The 20,754-nt window shown below is 44.6% G+C and overlaps 1 protein-coding gene across 1 annotated transcript; it reads right to left on the reverse strand.

Annotated features, from left to right (window-relative positions):
• Positions 1–208: 208 nt before the first annotated feature.
• Positions 209–17,233, reverse strand: VDAC1 (voltage dependent anion channel 1). Its single transcript, XM_068408652.1, has 9 exons — positions 17,139–17,233; positions 10,345–10,414; positions 9,722–9,771; positions 8,274–8,426; positions 8,130–8,182; positions 5,663–5,890; positions 2,442–2,592; positions 2,009–2,066; positions 209–1,172 (listed from the first exon to the last, which is right to left on the reverse strand). The coding sequence occupies exons 2-9, from the start codon at positions 10,409–10,411 to the stop codon at positions 1,081–1,083; spliced, it is 852 nt and encodes a 283-aa protein (XP_068264753.1). The 5' UTR covers positions 10,412–10,414; positions 17,139–17,233; the 3' UTR covers positions 209–1,080.
• Positions 17,234–20,754: the final 3,521 nt, after the last annotated feature.

Raw genomic sequence — 20,754 nt, forward strand, 5'->3', positions numbered from 1 at the left:
TATCTTGTTTTCTCCATGAGCTAAACATATGCATACGTGCAGTTGCCAGAGCTTACCAAGCACTAAGAACATGGCCAGGTCTGGAATGCAAATCTACTAAATATTTTTTGTTCGTGTGGTACAAAATATGCAATAAGATGTTGCAAGTCTGCTGCTGGAGCCAAGAATTAATATGAAATTGTTTTCACAATTAATATAAAGTAAAAGGTGACATTTCAATATTTTATTCAAGTTGGGTTTGGGTTTTTTATCCATTTTTAGTAGTGTCAAGTACAGCATGTTGGGGTCTAGTTCCACACAAAATGGAAGACTCTCTAAAAATGTACCCATTTAGTTGCTAAAAAAAAGTGGTAATAAAACAAAAGTCCATTTTAAATTTAGTGACACAACTATGTGATTGCAGTTACAAAGACTCTTCCCTGATTATGGCCCTGCCTTAGAAGCTTTCCAGTCAGTGCAAGGGAAAGGAACCACAGCACAGGACAGGTAGTATTGGCTGAGTCACATCAAACCTCCTCCGCAACGGACTTACACAAGGTGGACAACCTAAAGCATTCTGGAGACAGCTGTAGGTGTACAATAACCAAATAAGACAAACCATTCATGAAATACCTATCTAAAAAAAAAAAAAATTTAAAAAAATCCCTTTTTCAAACAAGTTTGCACATTCCATCGTGAATTGAAGCCTTAAGTGTCAGGACATTTTGCTTACGGAATTAACAGTACAATATAGTGGTCTGCAAATCTTAACATCACAGTTTTTATACATTAACATATTCCTTGTGCAATTAATACGTTAGTAGAGGTAATCAATACCTTCCTACTTCCTATCATGTGGCAGCTGACAGATGTGATGGGGAATAACATTCAAAAATAAAAGCCTGGAATTAGAAATTTTTTTTATACTTTTGTCTCCATTTCTTTAACATCATCATTTTTAAAGCTTAGCTGTCTTTAACCAGGACTAGCAGGACTGATACTGAGCAATACTTGCATCCCAGACAAAAAACATTGAAAGGTACGCTATATTCTGAAGGTAGCTATGCTGTATTTCCAGATTAGTGATTGTAGAATCACTCCTTATGCTTCAAATTCCAATCCTAGACCAAGTTTGTGACCACCTGCGTTGACGTTCTTGCCATCCAACAAAGCTGACAATGTCAGTTTGATACCTGCGAAACAGAACAGTGAGAGAAAAGACAACAGTTCAAACCTGGACTGAGCTTTACATTCAGTCAGTGCAGTGTCTGTGTTGCTGCTTTAATTTATTGGGTCTGTAGGTTAATGTAATTTGGTGGCTAGCCTTGCAAGGACTGGGCATTTTAAAACAATTTGCAGACGTGAAATCTCTGAATTATGAAAGTTATGATAAACCATGGTTGTAGATTCTGCTTTTTATCACTTCAAGTAATTAAAGCTCTGAGTCAGTTAACTGCTGCTGGTTCACTGATTAATCTAATTTTAGAGTCCAGTATTATGAAAAATTGAGACCTTGATACATACCCACCTTTCCAAATCACTTTAAAATCCAGGTGTGAAAAGGCCCCAGCCCTGTCTACTGTAATATCTCATGTCAATCTGCTTACTATTCTGGCAGCAGATTTATTAGACTACATTAAAACCAATTTTACAGCAGGAAGATTGTCCTCTTCCTGGGCCAGGGGACCTTGAGAAAGTCAAATTTTCAAGCAAAATAAACTCAGTAACAGGAAGCCTCTGAAAGCACTAAAACTGCATTTACTTATCTGTGAAACACCTAATTGTAAGATATACTTTGCATCAACATAAAAGAGCATCTGACTGGTCAGTGGATGGTGGTCTCTAATGATCCTGCTTCCATTAGACATCCAAAATGCATAAAGCATTCCCTGGAAAAGTTTGTCATTGAGTTGCCAAGCAGAAAAGCAACGTCACAAAACCATTCACATTTTGTCACAAAAAACCTCTTTGGTATTTCCAGACTAAAATATCACTTACTGATGTCTGAATTCCTTCTGCATGGACTTACCTGGCTTTAAAGTCTGAGTGTATCCTAACCCGATCAGACTGGAGTTGTTCACTTTAGCCTTAAAGGGAAAAAATAATGTATGTAAATAATTTGGTATCTTTCTTCAAAGTCCTTCCCACTTGAAAATTAAATAACACCTTTTAAGCAGATAAAGAATTTAATCTTTTAAATCACCAAAAAAAAATAGAGTTAATTTTGCCCCAAAATTAAAATCTCAAAATAGCACCCAATAATACGATAGAACAATCTGTGTCACTTTTAAGGAAAATCCAATAGTTGTGCTCTCATGCTGCCAAAACCAAGACAAATAGATCTATGGGCCAACTATACAGAACTGCATCAAACCATACTTCACTGATGGAAAGGCTGCTTCACATTTCCCTTACAAGAGCCTATTTTCAAATGCTTATAAATGTACATGCATAGCACTCACAGAAAAAGAGGCATCTGGGTCAACCTGATACTTGGCTGCTATTCCAAAGCGAGTGTTGCTGTTACCAGCTGTCCAAGCAAGATTCACGGCAGTTTCCAGTTTATCATTCAACTTCTGGTAAATGGAGCCTCCAAATTCTGTTCCATCGTTCCTGGAAGGAATGCATTAGTCTAGTTATAAACTGCACCCCAAAACAATCATCTTTTTTTTTCCAGTAAGATCTATATTTGCAGAACATTCACTTATGCCTCATTTAATATCCTATAACAACTAACATAGAGACACTAGGCCAGACTGGTTATGAAGTAATTTCTAAATGCTTAAATTCATTGATGGTTACTATATTTCAACAAACACTTACGAAACTGAAAAAAAGCCAGGGCAAGCCATCAAAAATAGACTAATGATGACAGCTTCCAATTTCCCCTTCTCTCTAGATGGGAGTCTTTGTAGTAAATAGATTTATTCTCCTCTGCAGATCTCTGAAATAATTTTTTCACAGGCATAGGGCTCCCTAGTGCCTCGAAGGGCTGTACCCCAATCACCCAGCCTGAGCAGCCATCCTAAGGCTGCCTCATCAGCACGCCTTTCCCAGACACACATGAACTGTACCAGAAGTGAAGATGCCAATTTCATGTCCAAGTCTATCAGCTTTTGCAAATGAATACCATTTGCAACAGTCCTTACAGGACATCTGTACTATAGATATCTCTCTGCTGGAAACTGAAATGAAACTCATTTTGCTTTGCAGAGATCACTGGCCAACAGCTGAGTGATGACAGCCTTCTACCCCTGCTACTGAGCAGCACAACTCCCAATCACTACTGACACCAATGTCACACGGGGAATAAAGTGTGGTAAATAAAATGCAAACCGTTAGAGCATGCAGGTCATAAAAACAAGAGCAAAAGACTAATAAAAGCATTGCACTCCTTGTAAACCAGTGAGCATCTGAATTTCCATTTTCACTCATTTTCTTAAAAAACTGCACAAAAACATTGCACAAAACGGGCCTTAAACCACAGGAGGACCTCTGCAAATAAAATACTTACGATTATTTCTAACCTCTGAAATAATCTGGTTCCAATTATTAGAGTATACAAAACCTTTAGTGATTAAAGAAGGGACAGAGGTAGAATCTTTCCACTTTTACCCCTTTGGCCTGATGTTCCTTAGTTCATAACAGTTGCACAAACAGCAGTAATAGGCCTGTTTAAAAGTTCAAGCAATAGCAGCAGCCTTTTAAATTGTTAGAGCAATTCTTCCAGAAAAACACTACAATACTTACTTCAGATAAGACTGAAGCTCACATATAATTGCATGTGCTTGGCTCTCAAGAAAAGGAGGGATTAAAAAGGACTGAGGAGAGCTGGTTATACAGGCAGATTTTGTGCAAGGTTCCCACACAGCTCTGTCTTGACCTGCAACATTAGGGGGGGGGCGGTCTGAGCTATGCTTAAAAAAACGAGGAAAATCATATTTAAAACTAGAAATCATCCAGCCCTACCTCCCTTTAGTTATTATTTATTATCAAAAATAATAATAATAAAAAGTCAAACCTCCTTTTAATTCTAACAGTAATAATAGTGCTTTTCAGATGCAGCTAAAAAAAACATTATCCCCCTATGAAAATGAATATAGTAAGACAACATTAAGGAAAGTAACTTGTCAAAGTCCACAGCTGGTCTGTGTAAGGCCAGGAACAAAAGACGATGCTTCAGGCCCCACCTAGTTAAATTATCAGCTCTGCCACAGCACCCTGTGAAACACTGAACTGCCTAGATATAACAACCCAGCAGGTTAGTGATGGGAGTACCACACACTGCTGGGATTATATAAAAACTCTGACACATTTTGAAGCTGAAATACGTCAAATACCTAACTAATCTATTAATAGCAATAAATCATATTTCTGTTCATATCACACATTTATGGGTTTGCCTGTCAATTAGCAGAGTATGAATATTAAATGCACACACACTAGCGTCCTCCTGAAGATGATTTATCATCCACGTACAGTAACAGCAACCTAAGAAACAGGCCCTCAGGAATTCAAGGAACAATACAGTAAGATCTGAGCCCCTGCTGCTGTTATAAAGTTATTTTCTGCTGTTGCTTTAATTAAGAGTAATAATAATTATAGCACTTCATAGCAAAAGCCAATAATACAATGTTTTGAACTGCCACAGTATAACAAAGTTGAAAGTCATTGTGCTTGAAGGAGTAACTCCTAACTGCTGAGTGGAGGGGGACCCCACATATTGTTTTGATGAAAGTTTTCTGCCCACGTTTTTGTGCTTTGGCATTCCTTCAAACATAATGTCTGGGCTGTGCAGGTTCAATTGGTCTGTAAGGCACTGGGAGCTTCCTAAACCAGATCTCTGCAAAACAGCAGGAAGCAGAACAGAAAGCCTTTGAAGAAGCAGCTCCAGGAAAGCAAAACAGTTGCTCAGCCCCCAAATGGGAACAGCCTGGAATAGCTCTGCTACATGCCAGATATCCCATTAGCCAAGGGAATGGAAAGGGGGGGCTGGGGGAATGGATTAGGGATTGCCTAATCTTAAAAAAGTGTCTTCCCCAATGGCATAAATTGCTTTTTTAAGAGGAACAGGAGACAGAGAAATCAAGGTTTTCATGGAGTTTGGTCCTGGTTTCCCACTGCTCGTGCATTCAGAAAGGACAAATGCTTCTGTAAATAGATTAGTAGGAGTTACAATACTAAAACTTTTACACCATATCCCTTCCAGTACTAAAACAAACCCAGTCCACATCTCTTCCATTCATTCCCGTCTGCCTGTTCTTGTTCATCCTCTGATTAACGCTTTCATCTACAGATCAAGCCACCATTTGTTTGATTTTGACATGTGCAAAAGGAAGGCATTGCTTTTATTTCACCTTTCATGAAGAATATTTTTACAATCCACTTGTTTTATTATTCTGCTGATAGATTCTAATAATGTTTATCTGTTAGAAAGATAGACACTGGATGCTTGGGTGCTCAGTGAGCTCCAGTGCCTTCCATTGTGCACTCCCTCACCCACATAATTCAAAGAAAACTTAATGCAGCTAAAAAAAACACAACTTGCCATCTTAAATGAAGCAGTAATTTCAAATCCACCATTCCCTCCTTCACCACTGCTGACACTCCATCCCTTTCATTGCTCTAGTAAGCAGCAAAATCCTTTCAAATTCCCTTTTAATGCCCATCTGCCAATACTTACACATTAGTGTGAAGCTGGAATTCATCGGTGTTATAGCCAACAGCAAAGTTGCTTTGGGTTACTCTAGACTTCATTGTCTCAAAAGTCATTTGGTAACCTGCCAGCCACCCCTCGTAGCCAACCACCAGGGCTCCACGTATTGAAGGACCAGCAATATCAAAATCCATGTCGCAGCCCATGTTGATGTGTTCCCTTTCGTACCCTGACTTCACCTTAGCGCTCTTTTTCCTAAAGAGAAAAGAAAGAATCTCATATCTTTGAACAGGTACGCTCGTAGGTAGCAATTCAATCAAATTAGTTCCTTTAACTCAGTGTAATAGTCCTTGAAGACAAAGTATACATACCTGGAGAGCCACATGATACGTCACCTTCTTACCTTTCACATTTGCAAACCCCTAATTAAGCTACAGTGAATTATTTGCAATCAAGCAATAAAATGCGGTGTGGCACCCCAGTAAGCACTTCTGGGCTGTGCTCTGAAAAGCAGCCACACAATGAGCCAGACTGGAGGTGACAAAAGCAAATCCTCATCTCCAACTAACGTGACGTTTTTGGAAGTTTGGTAGAGACAGGGAAGGAATGGCAACTGTAGCAGTTTAGAGATCTACCACAGAAAGTCAATAGTAGTTGGCCTGTCCCAAACAAATAATTTTTAGAAAAACCTAGTGAACTGAGTAATTTCATTTACTGTGACAGATGTAAAGAAATCACTACTTTGCCTCCAGCATCCTGAGGGAAAGTCTCTGCTTCTAAGGAAGGTGGCTGCTCCAGTGGCTCTGACACCCTGTTTTCTCCTCAGGATGCTTTATTACTGTTAGAGCCATTAGAAAGGCCGACAGGTTAATGCAGAAATAAACTTTCCTGAGTCACTTGTTTCTTTTCTTACTATTGGCCAGGACAGCGTTTTCTCATGTGTGCTTAGGTCAGGTTACATCAAGGGTGCAGAGCCTCAGAAGGCAGAAAAGTTACATCTAATATATCCAGCTACTCTTATTTAAGACTTTTTTTCTCTTCTTCTTACCTTACAAATGCCTTCTGTCTTTGACCAAAACTCTTCCTGAAATCCTTCTGGAAAAGTCAGGCTAATTTGAATTTCAAATCAACCTTCCACTTCAGCTAGCAAAAAGTCTCCAAGAACTGTTTCAATGCTGCATCAGACCCACACACAGAGATTGCTCTCTTTATTATCATCATCATCATCATCATTATTATTTCGGACTCAGGAATTTTTTGTGTTTTACAAAACGAGAAATAAAGAGCAGGAGTGCCAAAAGCACTCAGCATTAGCTTGTCTGCAACTTCTGTAAAAGTCAGCAGTACCTCTCCCACCAACGTCAACAGGGACAGGGACAAGCTAACACGGGGTGCTCCTAAAAATTACTTTCCCTGTTGAAAGACTCATCACAGCCAGTAAGTAGTAAGGAAGGAGGAGAAGGTGTCTCATATCCAGACATGATGCATCCCTGTCAACCTAAACCAGGTCACACCAGTATTGCATCTCACTCCATTTATTCCAGTTATAATAGTCCTCCCACAAGGCAATCGTTATAACTTAGATACTACGAAGTGCCTAAGAAATAGCTACAGAGCTGCAACTTGTCATTCTCATACAAGGTTTTTTCTTTTTTATTTCTTTAAGAATCGTACCAGTTAAGAAATAATTATCAACAAACACTAGAGATCATTGTGGTTAACAAATACAAAAATATCTAGTTAATCTAGAATTGGGAATAGCCTGGAAGCAGCTGACAATGCAGGACACTAAATCTAAAAGACAAGGTGAAACCTCCACAGAGACTATAACCCTGGCAGCCTGCAGTGCAGCGTGCTGCTCTGGAAAGCTGATGTGCAGAGTATTTTGACTCACTGGCAGCACTGCTGGCAAAAAGATAATCGGGGAAAAAAATAAACCAACATCTAGCCCTACAGCTGCTGCCTAATCCCTCTGGCCCACATAAAACGTGGCATCCAATCGCCATGTCAGAAGTACTCATCCCCTACCGAAGCACGCTGTGGCCAGCAAGAATTCAGATGATAAATTCAGCTCGGGAGAAGAGCCCAATTACTGTGTCGACCTATTAGAGCCGTGGCCAACTGGCTCCCGGAGCTTGTTAAGCTTTGCATTACAGCTGACTTGTTTAGCATTTTTATTTAGACAGTAGCTCATCCTCTGACGTGGCCAGAAATAAGCAACAGGAGTGCAAACTAAACCTTTTCTTCCCACCCTAATTCTGACTATAATTTTCAAGTTCCTGTATTTAAAAGTTTGCTTGCTATGGCTTAGGAATAAAAGGGGACTGTTAACACTAAGATTTAAATTAAATGTACATGATTTCATCATACACAGGCTGATTATTAACTGTCTCAGTATCTCAGGACAGAAGGAGTAAAGAAGCAAAGCATTCTGGAAAACTTAACATTAAAAAAAAATGCCTTTTTTTGTCACTTAAGCTTACTCACTTCTTACCCAGTGTTAGGCGAGAAGGTGGAGTCAAAGGTCAGCTTCAGGCCACGTGCAAGCTGAACAGAAAAGAAATTCACTGGTTGGATTCGTAATTAGAGATTGTCATAAGTTAATTTGCAAATTGCATCTTTTTGAGCCAAAAATTACCCGATCTTCAAGAGTAATCTCAGTGCCTAGTGTGTTGTCGGTGTTCCACTTCTCTGTGAACATCAATCCATATTCCACCCATTTGTATTTTGTTTCCAAACTACCACTGACTTTGCTCGTTTCTGAGTTTGCTGAACCTGAGCTTGTAAGTTCCTAAAAGGAAAAAAAAAATTACATATATACATTATATATATATATATTTGCAAATATATATATTTCCACGTAGGCAAATACTTGTAGAACATATTAGTCATTATAATTTGGGATATTATTCAATACTGCAGAGTTCTCAGGAGATTTAAGAACATGTTTGCTGGTCATCAATACCAACACATTCTTGCCCCATAAAAAAATTTCAGTGTCAGGGAGAAAAAGCATTGCACGCTGCGGGAACGGACACAGAACGGGAACGTGGATAACCCTCACCAGCAGCACAGCACAGAACAGGGTGCTGGGCTGTACAAGGTGTGTATGAGAATCAGCGTGCAGGTTCTATTATATATAACAGAATCAACCAGGTTGGAAGAGCCCTCTGGGATCATGGAGTCCAACCATTGCCCTGACACCACCATGGCAACTAGACCATGGCACTAAGTGCCATGTCCAGGCTTTTCTTAAACACCTCCAGAGATGGTGACTCCACCACCTCCCTGGGCAGCCCCTTCCAATGCCTAATGACCCTTGCTGAGAAGAAATGCTTCCTCATGTCCAACCTGAACCTCCCCTGGCGAAGCTTGAGGCTGTGTCCTCTTGTCCTAGCGCTGGTTGCCTGGGAGAAGAGGCAGACTCCCACTGCGCTACAACCTCCCTTCAGGTAGTTGTAGACTGCAATAAAGTCACCTCTGAGCCTCCTCTTCTCCAGGCTAAACACCCCCAGCTCCCTCAGCCGTTCCTCGTAGGTCAGACCCTCCAGACCCTTCACCAGCTTGGTCGCCCTCCTCTGGACTCGCTCCAACACCTCAACATCTTTCTTGAAGTGCAGGGCCCAGAACTGGACAGGTCTGCAAATGCTCCACAGAGACCTTCTAAATATTAGCTCTAACACCCAGTTACGTTGCAACTAGACTTGTTTAGTGGCTGCTAAGAAAAAGAGCGTGCAGCACATTGAGAAACCAGTGTATTTCTGCTCGGTCAATCCAGTGATGCAGGAGGGAGGCACTGATGCTCCTCCGAGCGCAGGCCGTGGCTATGGCCTCAAATAGCAACGATTTTTGCAGTAAGCAATTACCATGGTTGCAAAGGAGCCCTTCGCTGTGTCTTCTACTCAATTTGTACACAGTCTCGTATATTATACAAAAATTATAAATGCAAAGTAACTTGCACGGTTATAATATATCTGAAAAACGATAAGGGGAGAATAAGGGATATGTATTTACTTTTAAAAAGAAATACACAATAAACACAAGAACATTGCAACGTTTTGGATTTCAATGTGTTTCCAAACTTACCAGTCCGTTTTCAGATTTTGTTTTCAAATCAAGTTTTATTAACCCGAAACCTAGAAAATGAGTAAAAAAACATGAATTACATACATTGATTTGAAAAGTATTTCTGATTTATTTCTTAAAACTTCCTTCTAAATCTCCTGTGAACTATTAAAAAAAATAAACCAAGGGTACAGTTATCAAACTGCACGCTTTTATGAAGCAGATTACGCAGCTTGTACTCACTTCAGATAGCACTTGACTGATTAATCCTACTGACCTCAGCGATACAACTGGGACCAAATTAGGTAATAATATCTTTATTCATACTGAGCAGCATTTTGTTCATAGGCAAACTACTGACATCAATGATCCTATTCATGATACAAGGAAACAGTCAAAACACAACACACAATTTTCTTTCAAAACAGACAACAGTCCTATGGGGAACAGGAAGAATTTAGTCGAAAGAAAAGTAAGGTACCCTCCCTTTCCAGACAGCAAGGGCAATGTGAAGCTACGATAGAAAATTCTCTGGATTCTAATGGAAATTATTGGAATATTTATCAGAGAAGAGCAATAAAATCCTAATAGTTTCAGGAATCAGGTAGACAGTGAAAGACCAAACTTGTTTTGGCTTTATTTACCATATCCCTTGGTGAAAACATCTCTGGCAGATTTGCCCAGATCAGCATAAGCTGGTGGAACAGCCATTTTCTGGGGGGGAAAGGAAAAAAAAGGAAATTACAGTGTTCAGAAACTTATTTAATTCATTTAAGCAACAAGCAACTTAAGCCAAATTCCTAAGTTTCAGGCAGTTTTATTTTCTATGCATCACCTATCAATTAAATACAGCCTGAAGCAAGTAGCTATATCAAATAGTGTGATTTGATTTTGTTCATTAGCCAGCACAAGCAATTACCCCACATTTGCCACTGAGGATGAGAAACAGGTTGCAGAACAAATGTATATATTGAAAAAAAAGAAACGGCCTTTGCCTTTCCAAAGAGTGAACTGTTGTTCTCTGATCAGTGTAACTGCATGAGTGAAGGACTTATTTTTTTAAAACCATTTCTCAGAAATATTTCTTCTGTTTCCTGCAATGGATCTACGCACTGTGATGCAAAGAATTAGGGCCCCAAGCCGTCCACTCGGGAAATGCAACCGGGACAGGCATCTAGCATCAAGAGCATCTCTGTCCCCCAAATTCAGAGCAGCGAGTGGCTATCGTTTATCTTAGCAAAAACGATAAATGGTCATTCTCCACCTTCAGTTTTCTTTGACCTTGGTATTGCTGCTAATGGGGCAAGCTGTCTCCTTAGACATTGACCTTGAAGTGTTTTTCTATTCATCAACTGCGAAAATACTGAGCTTGCTGAGAAAACCTAGGACTGAAGGGACGCTACAGTGTGAGTGTGCAGAAGCTGCAGGTCCTCACTTTCCCACCTGCAGCAGGCCCTGACCACTCTTAGCTTAGTGGCCTCCTGCAAGAAACACCAATGCATCCCATTTTCTCAGCCACTGAGAAAACTGTTTCATCATGTACAGAGGAGAAAAAAGGATCCTGAGAGGAACAAACCAACCAACTCTACTTTCCTATTCAAGTACAGTAATTTGTTCTAGGGAAGCAAAGTCAATCAATCTGAAATCACAGAATCAATCAGGTTGGAAGAGCCCTCTGGGATCATCGAATCCAACCATTGCCCTGACACCACCATGTCAACTAGACCATGGCACTAAGTGCCATGTCCAGGCTTTTCTTAAACCCCTCCAGAGATGGTGACTCCACCACCTCCCTGGGCAGCCCCTTCCAATGGCTAATGACCCTTGCTGAGAAGAAATGCTTCCTAATGTCCAACCTGAACCTCCCCTGGTGAAGCTTGAGGCTGTGTCGTCTTGTCCTATCGCTAGTTGCCTGGGTACACCTTCTCTCTTTATATACAAGACTTCATAATTTTTAAAAAGCAAAGGAGATAAATCATTTATAAAGCCTGTCCGTTCGATACCAGATGTTGCACTAAAAGTCCATATTCTCAAACTTTTTGAGAATGCAAAAGTTTTAGTTATGCAAAAGTAATAAGCCGCTTATTACACAAGCGTGCAAATGCTTAAAAAATTGCCTGCCAATCCTTACTCCAGACTATTCAACACTAGCAGAAAACTATTCCTTTAAACCACAAACAAACCAGCTCGCTCTGAACACGAGGGGTGCGCTTAATAGTCCTTCTGGCAGCAGACTTGGATGCAGTTCTCTGGGCAAACACACCACCCCACGAACATCAGATAGGGAGCTCCTGTAGTCACCCAACGCCTCAAGCACTCCATCCAACAAGTTGCTGCCTGTTAAAGCAGGTTATTGCTGTTGCACAAATGAAGAATGCCTATCCTAGAGGGAACAAAACGGATCTGGTGGCTAAATAAAAACAAACACTCTTCTTAGAACATAAATAAAAGTAGGATACAAGGGCGCATAGTGTGATGTAGCTTCATTTGTGGAGACTACCTGGACGCATCAAGAAGTCCTGTCATCTCTTTCCAGGTGTAGTTCAGTAATAAGCTGCAGCCCCAAATATGTAAGCAGGTAAAAAGTTAAATTAAAAAAAATAGTATTCCATATTCCAAAGCAGTTTCAGCTGCTTATATTAGACCTAAATGTCTCTGTTTGTTGTACAAACATGACAGCTGGGATTTAATGTTTATAAGCACCACTCTCTACAGCAGAAACCATTTTAACAGTTAATCAGATGTTGTTCTGGAAACACAGAACCAGCCTTTAAAAAGGAAAAAAACCCCACCAAAAAAACAAACACAAAAACCCACACACATACAAAAAAAAAAACCAAAACCACCAAACAAAAGTATTAACAGATTTCTTTAAGTAATTCCTCTGCTCCTTATTGAAGTCACCAGAAGCAGAGTACAATGACCTGCCTGGAGATCATACTTTAAAGTCAGAGCAAAGGCAGCACTCAGGAGAGGGACAGGAGGATTCACTAAGGGCTGTACGTGTTCAGGAAATGCTTCATCCCTGCCAGTCTCATGAGAACCCTCTGATGGGTATTTCCATTTGGCATCATCAAAAATTAAAAATGTTAAAAATCCCTACATCTGAAAATCAAGTAAGCCTTGCTTTGAAAGATAATGCTCTGCTCTGCCAGCTGCACTTTGGAATCTACCAAATGTATTTATCAACAGTTCCTTTGAGTCACTTCATAAAATCAAAATATTTTCTTGAAAACGGAATGCTGTATACTTTGGGGTTGGATTTTGTAGGTTACGTTTTTCCCTTATCCAAGCCCATGAAGCCAAGTTTTGCTCCCACTGACATTTGTGTATCTCCACTGACGGGCTGGGATGAGCTGCGAGAGGCTGCTCCACTGCTCTAGGACAGTGGGAGATGTCGAGATCTCCACTTAGGCAACTACCGTAATTCAGGGACAATATTAAAAGCCAAATCCCTGCCGGTTGTAAGGCAAATCATGTAATGCACACAGAGCAAGGTGTTTAAAATCGCTGAGTGTGGAGAACACTACGAGCCAGGTACGTGGTGGTGAACCCTGCAGCTGTCAGCAAGAACAAAACTAATTATTTCTGTTTGCAGTGGCTAATCAGAAGCCTCTCGTTAAACAGATGGAAAACAAAACTGATTACATCCTGCACGAGTGCGGGTTGTAAGACAAGCATGCTTAACGGGGATTCAAACTCTTAAAGGATCAAGGAATGGCCGTGGCCAAGTGCCCTTGCTTTTCACCAGTGGGATCCCAGCACATTAACTCAGATTACGTTAGGACTGAAACGAAATCATTGCTTTTATCCTTGTCCAACTGCGTGTATAGCTCAGAGTGACTGGGCACCTCAACTCCTGTGCAAAGCAGGCCAAGTAGAATAGATACATAACGTGTTCCAAGTAGGAAAATATTCTCATTTTCTTGAGTAGGAAATACTGTGGTGCAAGCTGTGACTGAAGGAAACCTGAAGTGAGGAGGTAGCGCCAAGTGCTGCTGGGAGCATCGCCTCCACGAACGCCCGATTTGTAACCGCCATGGGGAGAAAATGGGAAGCTTCCTTTGGAGCTGCAGGACCTGAGAGCCAGCCCTTGTGAAGATTTCATAAGGATGAAGCACTTTCAGGAGGCTGAATTTGAATATTTACCAGTGTAACAGATGGCAAAGTTTTCACCCTACGATGCAGTTCTGGGCAATTAAATCAAAATCAGCCCAACAGGCAGCAAACCCCCAGGGTGCCCTTGGCAAATGGAAGGACTGGCTGCAACCAAAGGAAACCCCATCTCTGCTTGATAATCTTACGTGCCTAAGTTCAAGTCTCCCTACACAGACTTATCAACATCATGATATTTACACGAGGGGAAGGAGCAATGTAAAAAATTAAGATAAAAATAAAATCCATGATAAGAATAAAATTCCCACGAAGACAATAGGAGTCTATCAGATTCAAGGCTAAGAAAATTTAAAGGTTGGATTTAACCTTACTCTAGCCACATTTTTTCCTAATAAGTCTGAACTCATGTACCATTTCTTGATGGTAACGCTAGTTCTGAACATTGCAGCTCCCGTCTCCACAAGCGGTACCCCTGGAAAGATGATAACTGCAGAGCTGGCAGATAACAGCTGTCGGGGACACGTCCCACCAGCGTGTGAGCCGGGAGGGACAGACAGCATCAGGTTATGAGACCAGGTACAGTCTGTCTGTATGGGGAAAAAAGCACACGAGGGTCTCTTGCCTCAAGATAAAAAAAAAAAAAAAAGATTAATTTATTTCCCATTTATCTCCTTCATTAAAGAAAAAAATATTCCTTGGTATGAAGCAACTTTTAGGCACCCTTCTGGACCCCCAGTCTGTGCAGCGTCATCTCCCAGCCAACGTATGTTCTACCAATAAATACCCCAGGAAGGGCAGTGCTTTCGCTCTTAGGCAGATCAGGGCCCAGCTCTCTCCGCATGCCAGGGTAGGCTGGCCGGAGTCACCAGCTCCACACAGCACCGGTGTCCCTGTCCCACCCTCTGACACCCCAGGTTGCCGGGTGAGCATGGTGCTGGCTCCATAGTTTGGGTTTTATGATCCAGACCCCAAAACCACTCAAGCCATGACTACAGCCTGCTTTGAATCAGGTTCAGAAGCTTAATTGTGCAGAGATTTAAAAACACGCTTAACCATAAATACATGAGTAGTCCCACAGAGGTCAAACATCAAGCTCGGCACACTCACAAGCCTTTTGAGGAGCCAGGATAAGCACGTGATTTGTAAATACTCCGCGTTATGGGACACAATACTTAACACCACTTTTTGCCCCAACTTGCTACTGTGCCGACATCATATAATCCATGCACCATTATGACTCAAAATCTGAGAGTGTGGAGTCCACGGTTTCTTTCAGGCAGGTATTAGTAACCCACGCAGCGTCCCTCTGACCCCCGCAGGATCACAGCCCTCCTGCCGCGGCTTGGCTTTTGAGCCACGTACGTGATGGAGCAGATTTAGCTTTTAAAGATCAGTTTATGCAGTATCTCTGTAGCCCAATAAATGCTGGAGCATAGAGAAGATAAACACCTTAAAAGCAAATATAAATGTGATGATTTAGTCTACACTAATATTTACGGAATTACCCTCTTAATTGCATGGATATCCATTAAGAAGGACAACACTGGACGGAAACCTGTTATTAAATTATCACATATAAGTATCAATTAAACAAAGTTGGGGGATATTGCAGCCTGCTGTAGCTACTGTACATACTAAAACTGCAAGGGAAGAACAAAGACCCGCATACCCTGTATGTTAAATTAACCATTCAGGTTAATTATCTGTTTCTTTCTCTGCAGAGAAAGCGATGAGCAGCGCTGCTCTCCCACCCCGTGCCACCAGCACGGCGCAGGGGCAAGACCGGCCCATGCCCCGGCACAACGCTCAAGAAGGGACATGTCCCTCGCTCCCAGCCCCGCTGTGGGAACACCCAGCACCAGATCAATGGGGATGACTAATTAAAACGGCATTTTATCTTCCAGCACAATTAGACAGCTCGCTCCCCTCACACGGAAGAGGAGCACCCACCGCACAGGAGCTCAGGCTACAGAGCCGGTGGGTGGGTTTTTCTCTACCTGCAGCAGATGCCAAAGCCAGGAGGGCCTGCGCTGTGCTTCCTCACTGTGTCCGGGAGAGCCAGGCCTGGGGACATTGCTCCTGTGGCCATGGCAACCGACTGCGACATCCCACACGCCATCACACCCCCACCAGCACCCGAAACGTGGGCAGGTATAGAATGTGGATCAGCGTAAACCTTCAATGGAGAGAGCTGGGGGAGGGATTATTCTGGGATGACTTTTCTATAGTGCAAAAGCCCTTTTTCAAAGGAATTCTGACAAAATTTCATAGCTTAAATTCCACGAGACAGATGATTATTCAACCATCCACTGCACCAAACAGAACAAGCTGCCAAGCGCTTCTGATCCTCACTAGACTGTCCAAGAAACGAGATGGGATCTGTTTCAGCCAGCATCACTATAAATATTCCCCAGAGACACAACCCTGCGTCGGTCAGTGAGGATGAGTCAGCTCTGCTTCGCTTTCAGAAAAATTTGTTACTATTTTTTCTACAAATGCCCAAAGACTGAATGAGTCCTTCACCCTCCAGCAAGAGTTGTTCCCAGTGAGGGCTGTGACGAGGCAGAATGGAGGCGATTGCACTGCTGCAGCTGCAGCTGCTCCCTGCTTGGTTCCGGAGGAGAAAACCAAGTCCTCGAGATTTTGAAACTGACATTATGTAAAGAGCCACATTTTGAGGATAAGCAGAATAAAACGAAACAAAAATCAGTGTGGCTGCTTGGGGTGGGGTTTGGGTTTCTGGTGCCATCTCAGGATAAATTTGCCAACCTGCAATAAAGCTCCCAGGGGTGCGGAGGAGCGAGGTGGGAGGGATGTCAGCGCTCACACGGTGCTAAACCCGGGCAGGTGCGGCCGCCGACGCCGTTTGCTCCCGGGGAACGGGACAAACGATCCCCGCGTGCGGAAGCGTTTGTCGAGAAACCCCCACGCACCTCCGCGGCCGAATGACCTTTAAATCCCCATCACGGGGCCGCCGCCCGGCTGGACCCACGCCCGGCCTCCTCCGGCACCCGGGGTGGGCACACGGCAGCGCCCCGGCCCGCCCGCGTCAGCCCGGGCCACCGCCGTCACGGCCCGCCTCGGGCACAGCCCCGCGTTTCACAATGCCCCGCGTTACGTAAGGGAACGGCTATGCCCGCTCCGACCCACCGGGGAGGGCAAAACCCCTCCCGGGCCGCTGCGGGTTCCCCCGCTCCCACCCGGGACCCAGGACCGGGTCTCGCCGCCCGGTTGCCGCGGACCCCCCAGCCTAGCGCCGCGGCTCGGAGGGGACGCCCCGGGGACGATGCCCAGGCCCACCCAGCGCCCATCCCCGCCCTACCTGGCCCCGCCGCGGCGGCAGCAGCCTGCGCCGCGCTCCACGCTCCCGCCTCGGCCTCCTCCGCCGGCGGCTGCCCCTGCCCGGCGCCTCCCGGGCTCTGCGGCGGCGGCTGCGTGACGACGGGCGGGGACGGGGCGGGCAGGAGGGGCGGGCGGCGGGGCGGGCCTTGCCGCCGCACCGGGCCGCGGGAGCCGCTCCCCGGGAGGCGCCGGGGCTCCACCCGGGCACCCCTCACACGAGCGGCACCGGGACCGCGAACCGCTCCGGGTCCGGGTCCAGCACCGGGAGATGCTCCCCGAGGCGCACCGGGACCGCACCGGCACCGGGCAGCGCTCCCGGGGGCACTCAGCGTCCCCGAGGTGCCCCAGTTCCAGCCCCACAGCGGCCCAGGGCACCTGCAGCCCCCAGGTCTGAGCACCTGGGTACCGGCATCTCCAGCTCTGGTGGAAGCTCCCTGTTTAGTTAGAATTAGTTAAACTAGAATTACCGAGAATTAGTGAAATTTTAACTGCCCATCTAGTTGAAATTCCCATTCCCAGTATTCTTGTTGAGCCAAGAGAGAGGAGGAAGGGAGAGTCTGGCAGAGTTTTTGAGCGGGTGAAGCCGGTGTGACAGTGAGTGTCCGAGGGAGCTGCTGAGGGACACAGGCCACATCCTCCCCAGCCGGGGACCAGCCGCGGGGCCCAGAGATGCTCCAGCGAATTCGGGAGCTTCACATCTTTCATAACTCCCACTCAGACACATGAATCAGCCCTCACGGCTTACGGGGAAGCTGGGGCTGAGTCCAGAATGAAATTGTCCCGGTGACAGAAGGTCAGGAGGGGAGCGCTCTGCTATCAGAGACGAACAAGAGGCTGAAGCTGGGCTGCTTTCAGGGTGAGATATAAAACCAGTCTTTCACTGTTGGAGGTGCCGGCAGAGCTCAGAGCATCACCCCCAAGATAAACAGGGGAATCGTCCCGCACAGGAAACTCCTGGGGGTCTTGATAGTCACCCTTCTGGCCCCGCATCCACAGGAGCTTTTTGTTAGAAAAAGAAATCGTTGATAAGAGTTCACATCCCACCCACATGAACCCTTATTTATTTTTTTTTAACAATGAATTCTTTCCTACTCTTGGAAATGCAGCTGTGGCAGCAAAGGCCGAAGTAATTGTGCCTGATACCAACTCCACACTAAAATAAAGTGCCCAGTCTGCCACCAGGATGGGAAGCCCCGGAAACAAGCGGTCTCTCTCAAATCTGAAGAGCTACTTCTAACCACAGCCGTTCTGTTGATCCAGCTTCCAAGGCAACCCTGCGAGTGCGGGTGTCGTAACCAGAGCATGGGGTTGAAATCAGGGTGAAGTGTCGGCCTCAGACAGCCTCCCGGCTCCCCGCTCGCAGCAGCCCGTGCCCTCCCTTTCCCCTGTGCTCTGGGGCTTGTCAGAGCCTGCGCTGGGCTGCAATTGCAGCCTGGTCCCTACGGCCTTTCTCTGGCTCAGGATTTTTATCGTGCAGAGGACTCGAGGCATGGGCAGGGGCAGGACGCAGGCAAGGATCCGTCGCAGCCGGCGTGTGACATGACCGCAGGGCTGCTGGGCTGCCTGCCCGTTCCTGGCACGGGTGCTGGTGGAGGTGGGGGCCCGGACGGTTCTGGGGCTGTCCCTTCTGCTGGGGGCACAGGGAAATGTCTGGCCAGCACCCGCAGCAGCAGTAGCAAGGCAGCAGTCAAGCCCTCACCACGTTATCTTGGAAATCCATCTTGCACACATGCTATTTACCTTGATTCTGGTTTTCCCCAGGGTTCAGATTCCTCCTTCTGGGCTTTCACCCCCGCAGCCTCTGCCTGAGCCTTCTCCCTTCACCAGCAAGACCAAGAAGCCAGCCAGGCCCCCTGCCCCACACTCAGCCCTCCCGGCCCCAGAGGCACACTCGGGGGGCTCAGGGTCTCCTTGGGGGTGTCCTTGGCCGAGATCCCTTTTCACGGGCTGCCTCTGCAGGAGGACGCCGCAGGTGGGCTGAGAACGAGCAGAGGGAGATGATGTTTGGTATCTGTGGTGAGATCATTCTTCATTACCTTCTGGAACATGCATCTGCCAAGAGATGGCAGCAAATCTCCTCGTACGGAGCTGGGCATCGCTGTCCTCTGCTCGCCTGGGCTCTGCTTTTCGTACAGGCTGTGAGCTGTAGATTATCCTGGTGAGTCCAGATGAACTACAGGATTACACTAGATGTTCTCAAGAGAGGAAATCTGCGCTTGTGACTTCGGTTTAAATTTTAGAACCTCCTTCAACAGTATAAGAAATCACCAAAAGGCTCTAAATGTCAGTTCCTTTTATTTTGGGTAATGCTACATCTTAATTTTACCAGGTGAAAATGGAATAAAAGGGAACCCATAATAATGGATTTGACAAATAATGCCACAATTCAGATACAAGGCCCATCTAAATGTTCCTTCTCATCACAAGCTTTAGGTCTCGAGCACTCAGAGAGGCTCATTTAACACCAGTTCGCTGGAAAATCTGGAACTGACCCACCCTTTGTTATATAAATCTGCATGTCAGCCAAAGGATTATTTTTAATCTCTGTCCTGTATCACTGATGGATATAGCCGTGACCCTTGTTCTGATACTATTTCATACCAAATGAACTGGGAATAAATCAAAGTCAGGAGAGTTTCACTGCGGGTACCGGCATCACCAGGTTGCAGCCCTGGGGCTGGGCTCCCCACCGCGCTCTGCCCCGTGATCCTTCTGACAGGGCACAGCTTTACTTGTTTTGTGCAGTAAAGAGTGGAGAAAAGGTGGGAGGTGTGGGAGGATCAGCATTTCAAAGCGTGCTTCTGATTCAATTCCTTCATAAAATGGGATCAGCAAATACTATTTTCATTAATCACTTTTATATAGCTCAACTATGCAAAACTGTCATTTCCTCCCAAAAGAATTTAGCTGCCTAAAATGAAGCTGCGAGAAAAAAAATTGCCCTGCTGCTCATTTGCAGCCTGTGAATTTTACCTGAACAGCTAGGTCTAGTTCAACTGCAGCTTCATTCATATCACATATGTTTGAACAGCTGAAAAACTCATTAGCCAGAGATCCAAGATGTGTTTGTTCGGTAGAGTTTGATTTGACCCTCTTTAATAACAAAAATGTTTTCAGCTTGTTAACTTGCAAGGAATTCCTTCATAATCAGTGAAGAACACGGTGATGGAATGATAAAACAAGCAAGGGCGCCTTGCTGTGCGGTATCACACTATCTAAACACATCTTTATGCCTCTTACACTTAGAAACTCAAACCAAATTCTGTTGCTCAGAGGCAAGCCCTTACCGCCTGCTGCTCCCATGGCAGAGGGCACGTTGTTTCCACCGCAGAAAACCCTCCAGCGAGGTTGCTTACACAGCTCCGGTGCTCCATGGGGCATCTGTGTATCATAATAAACAATTTCTACCTTGACCAGTGTAAATCAGCTGCTTCTGATCACCAAGAGTGAGCATAAGCAGCTATTTGCTGGGACGTGCCGTGCATCCTCACCACCCCCCTGCTCCCCCAGGGGTGCTGAGCCCTCTGGTACCCACGTGCATCACTGCTCCCTCCTTCCCCCTTCTCTCAAGATGATCTGAATCTCTTTAAAACTCT

The sequence above is a fragment of the Nyctibius grandis genome, chromosome 10 (assembly GCF_013368605.1).
Source record: "Nyctibius grandis isolate bNycGra1 chromosome 10, bNycGra1.pri, whole genome shotgun sequence".
Lineage (NCBI taxonomy): Eukaryota > Metazoa > Chordata > Aves > Nyctibiiformes > Nyctibiidae > Nyctibius > Nyctibius grandis.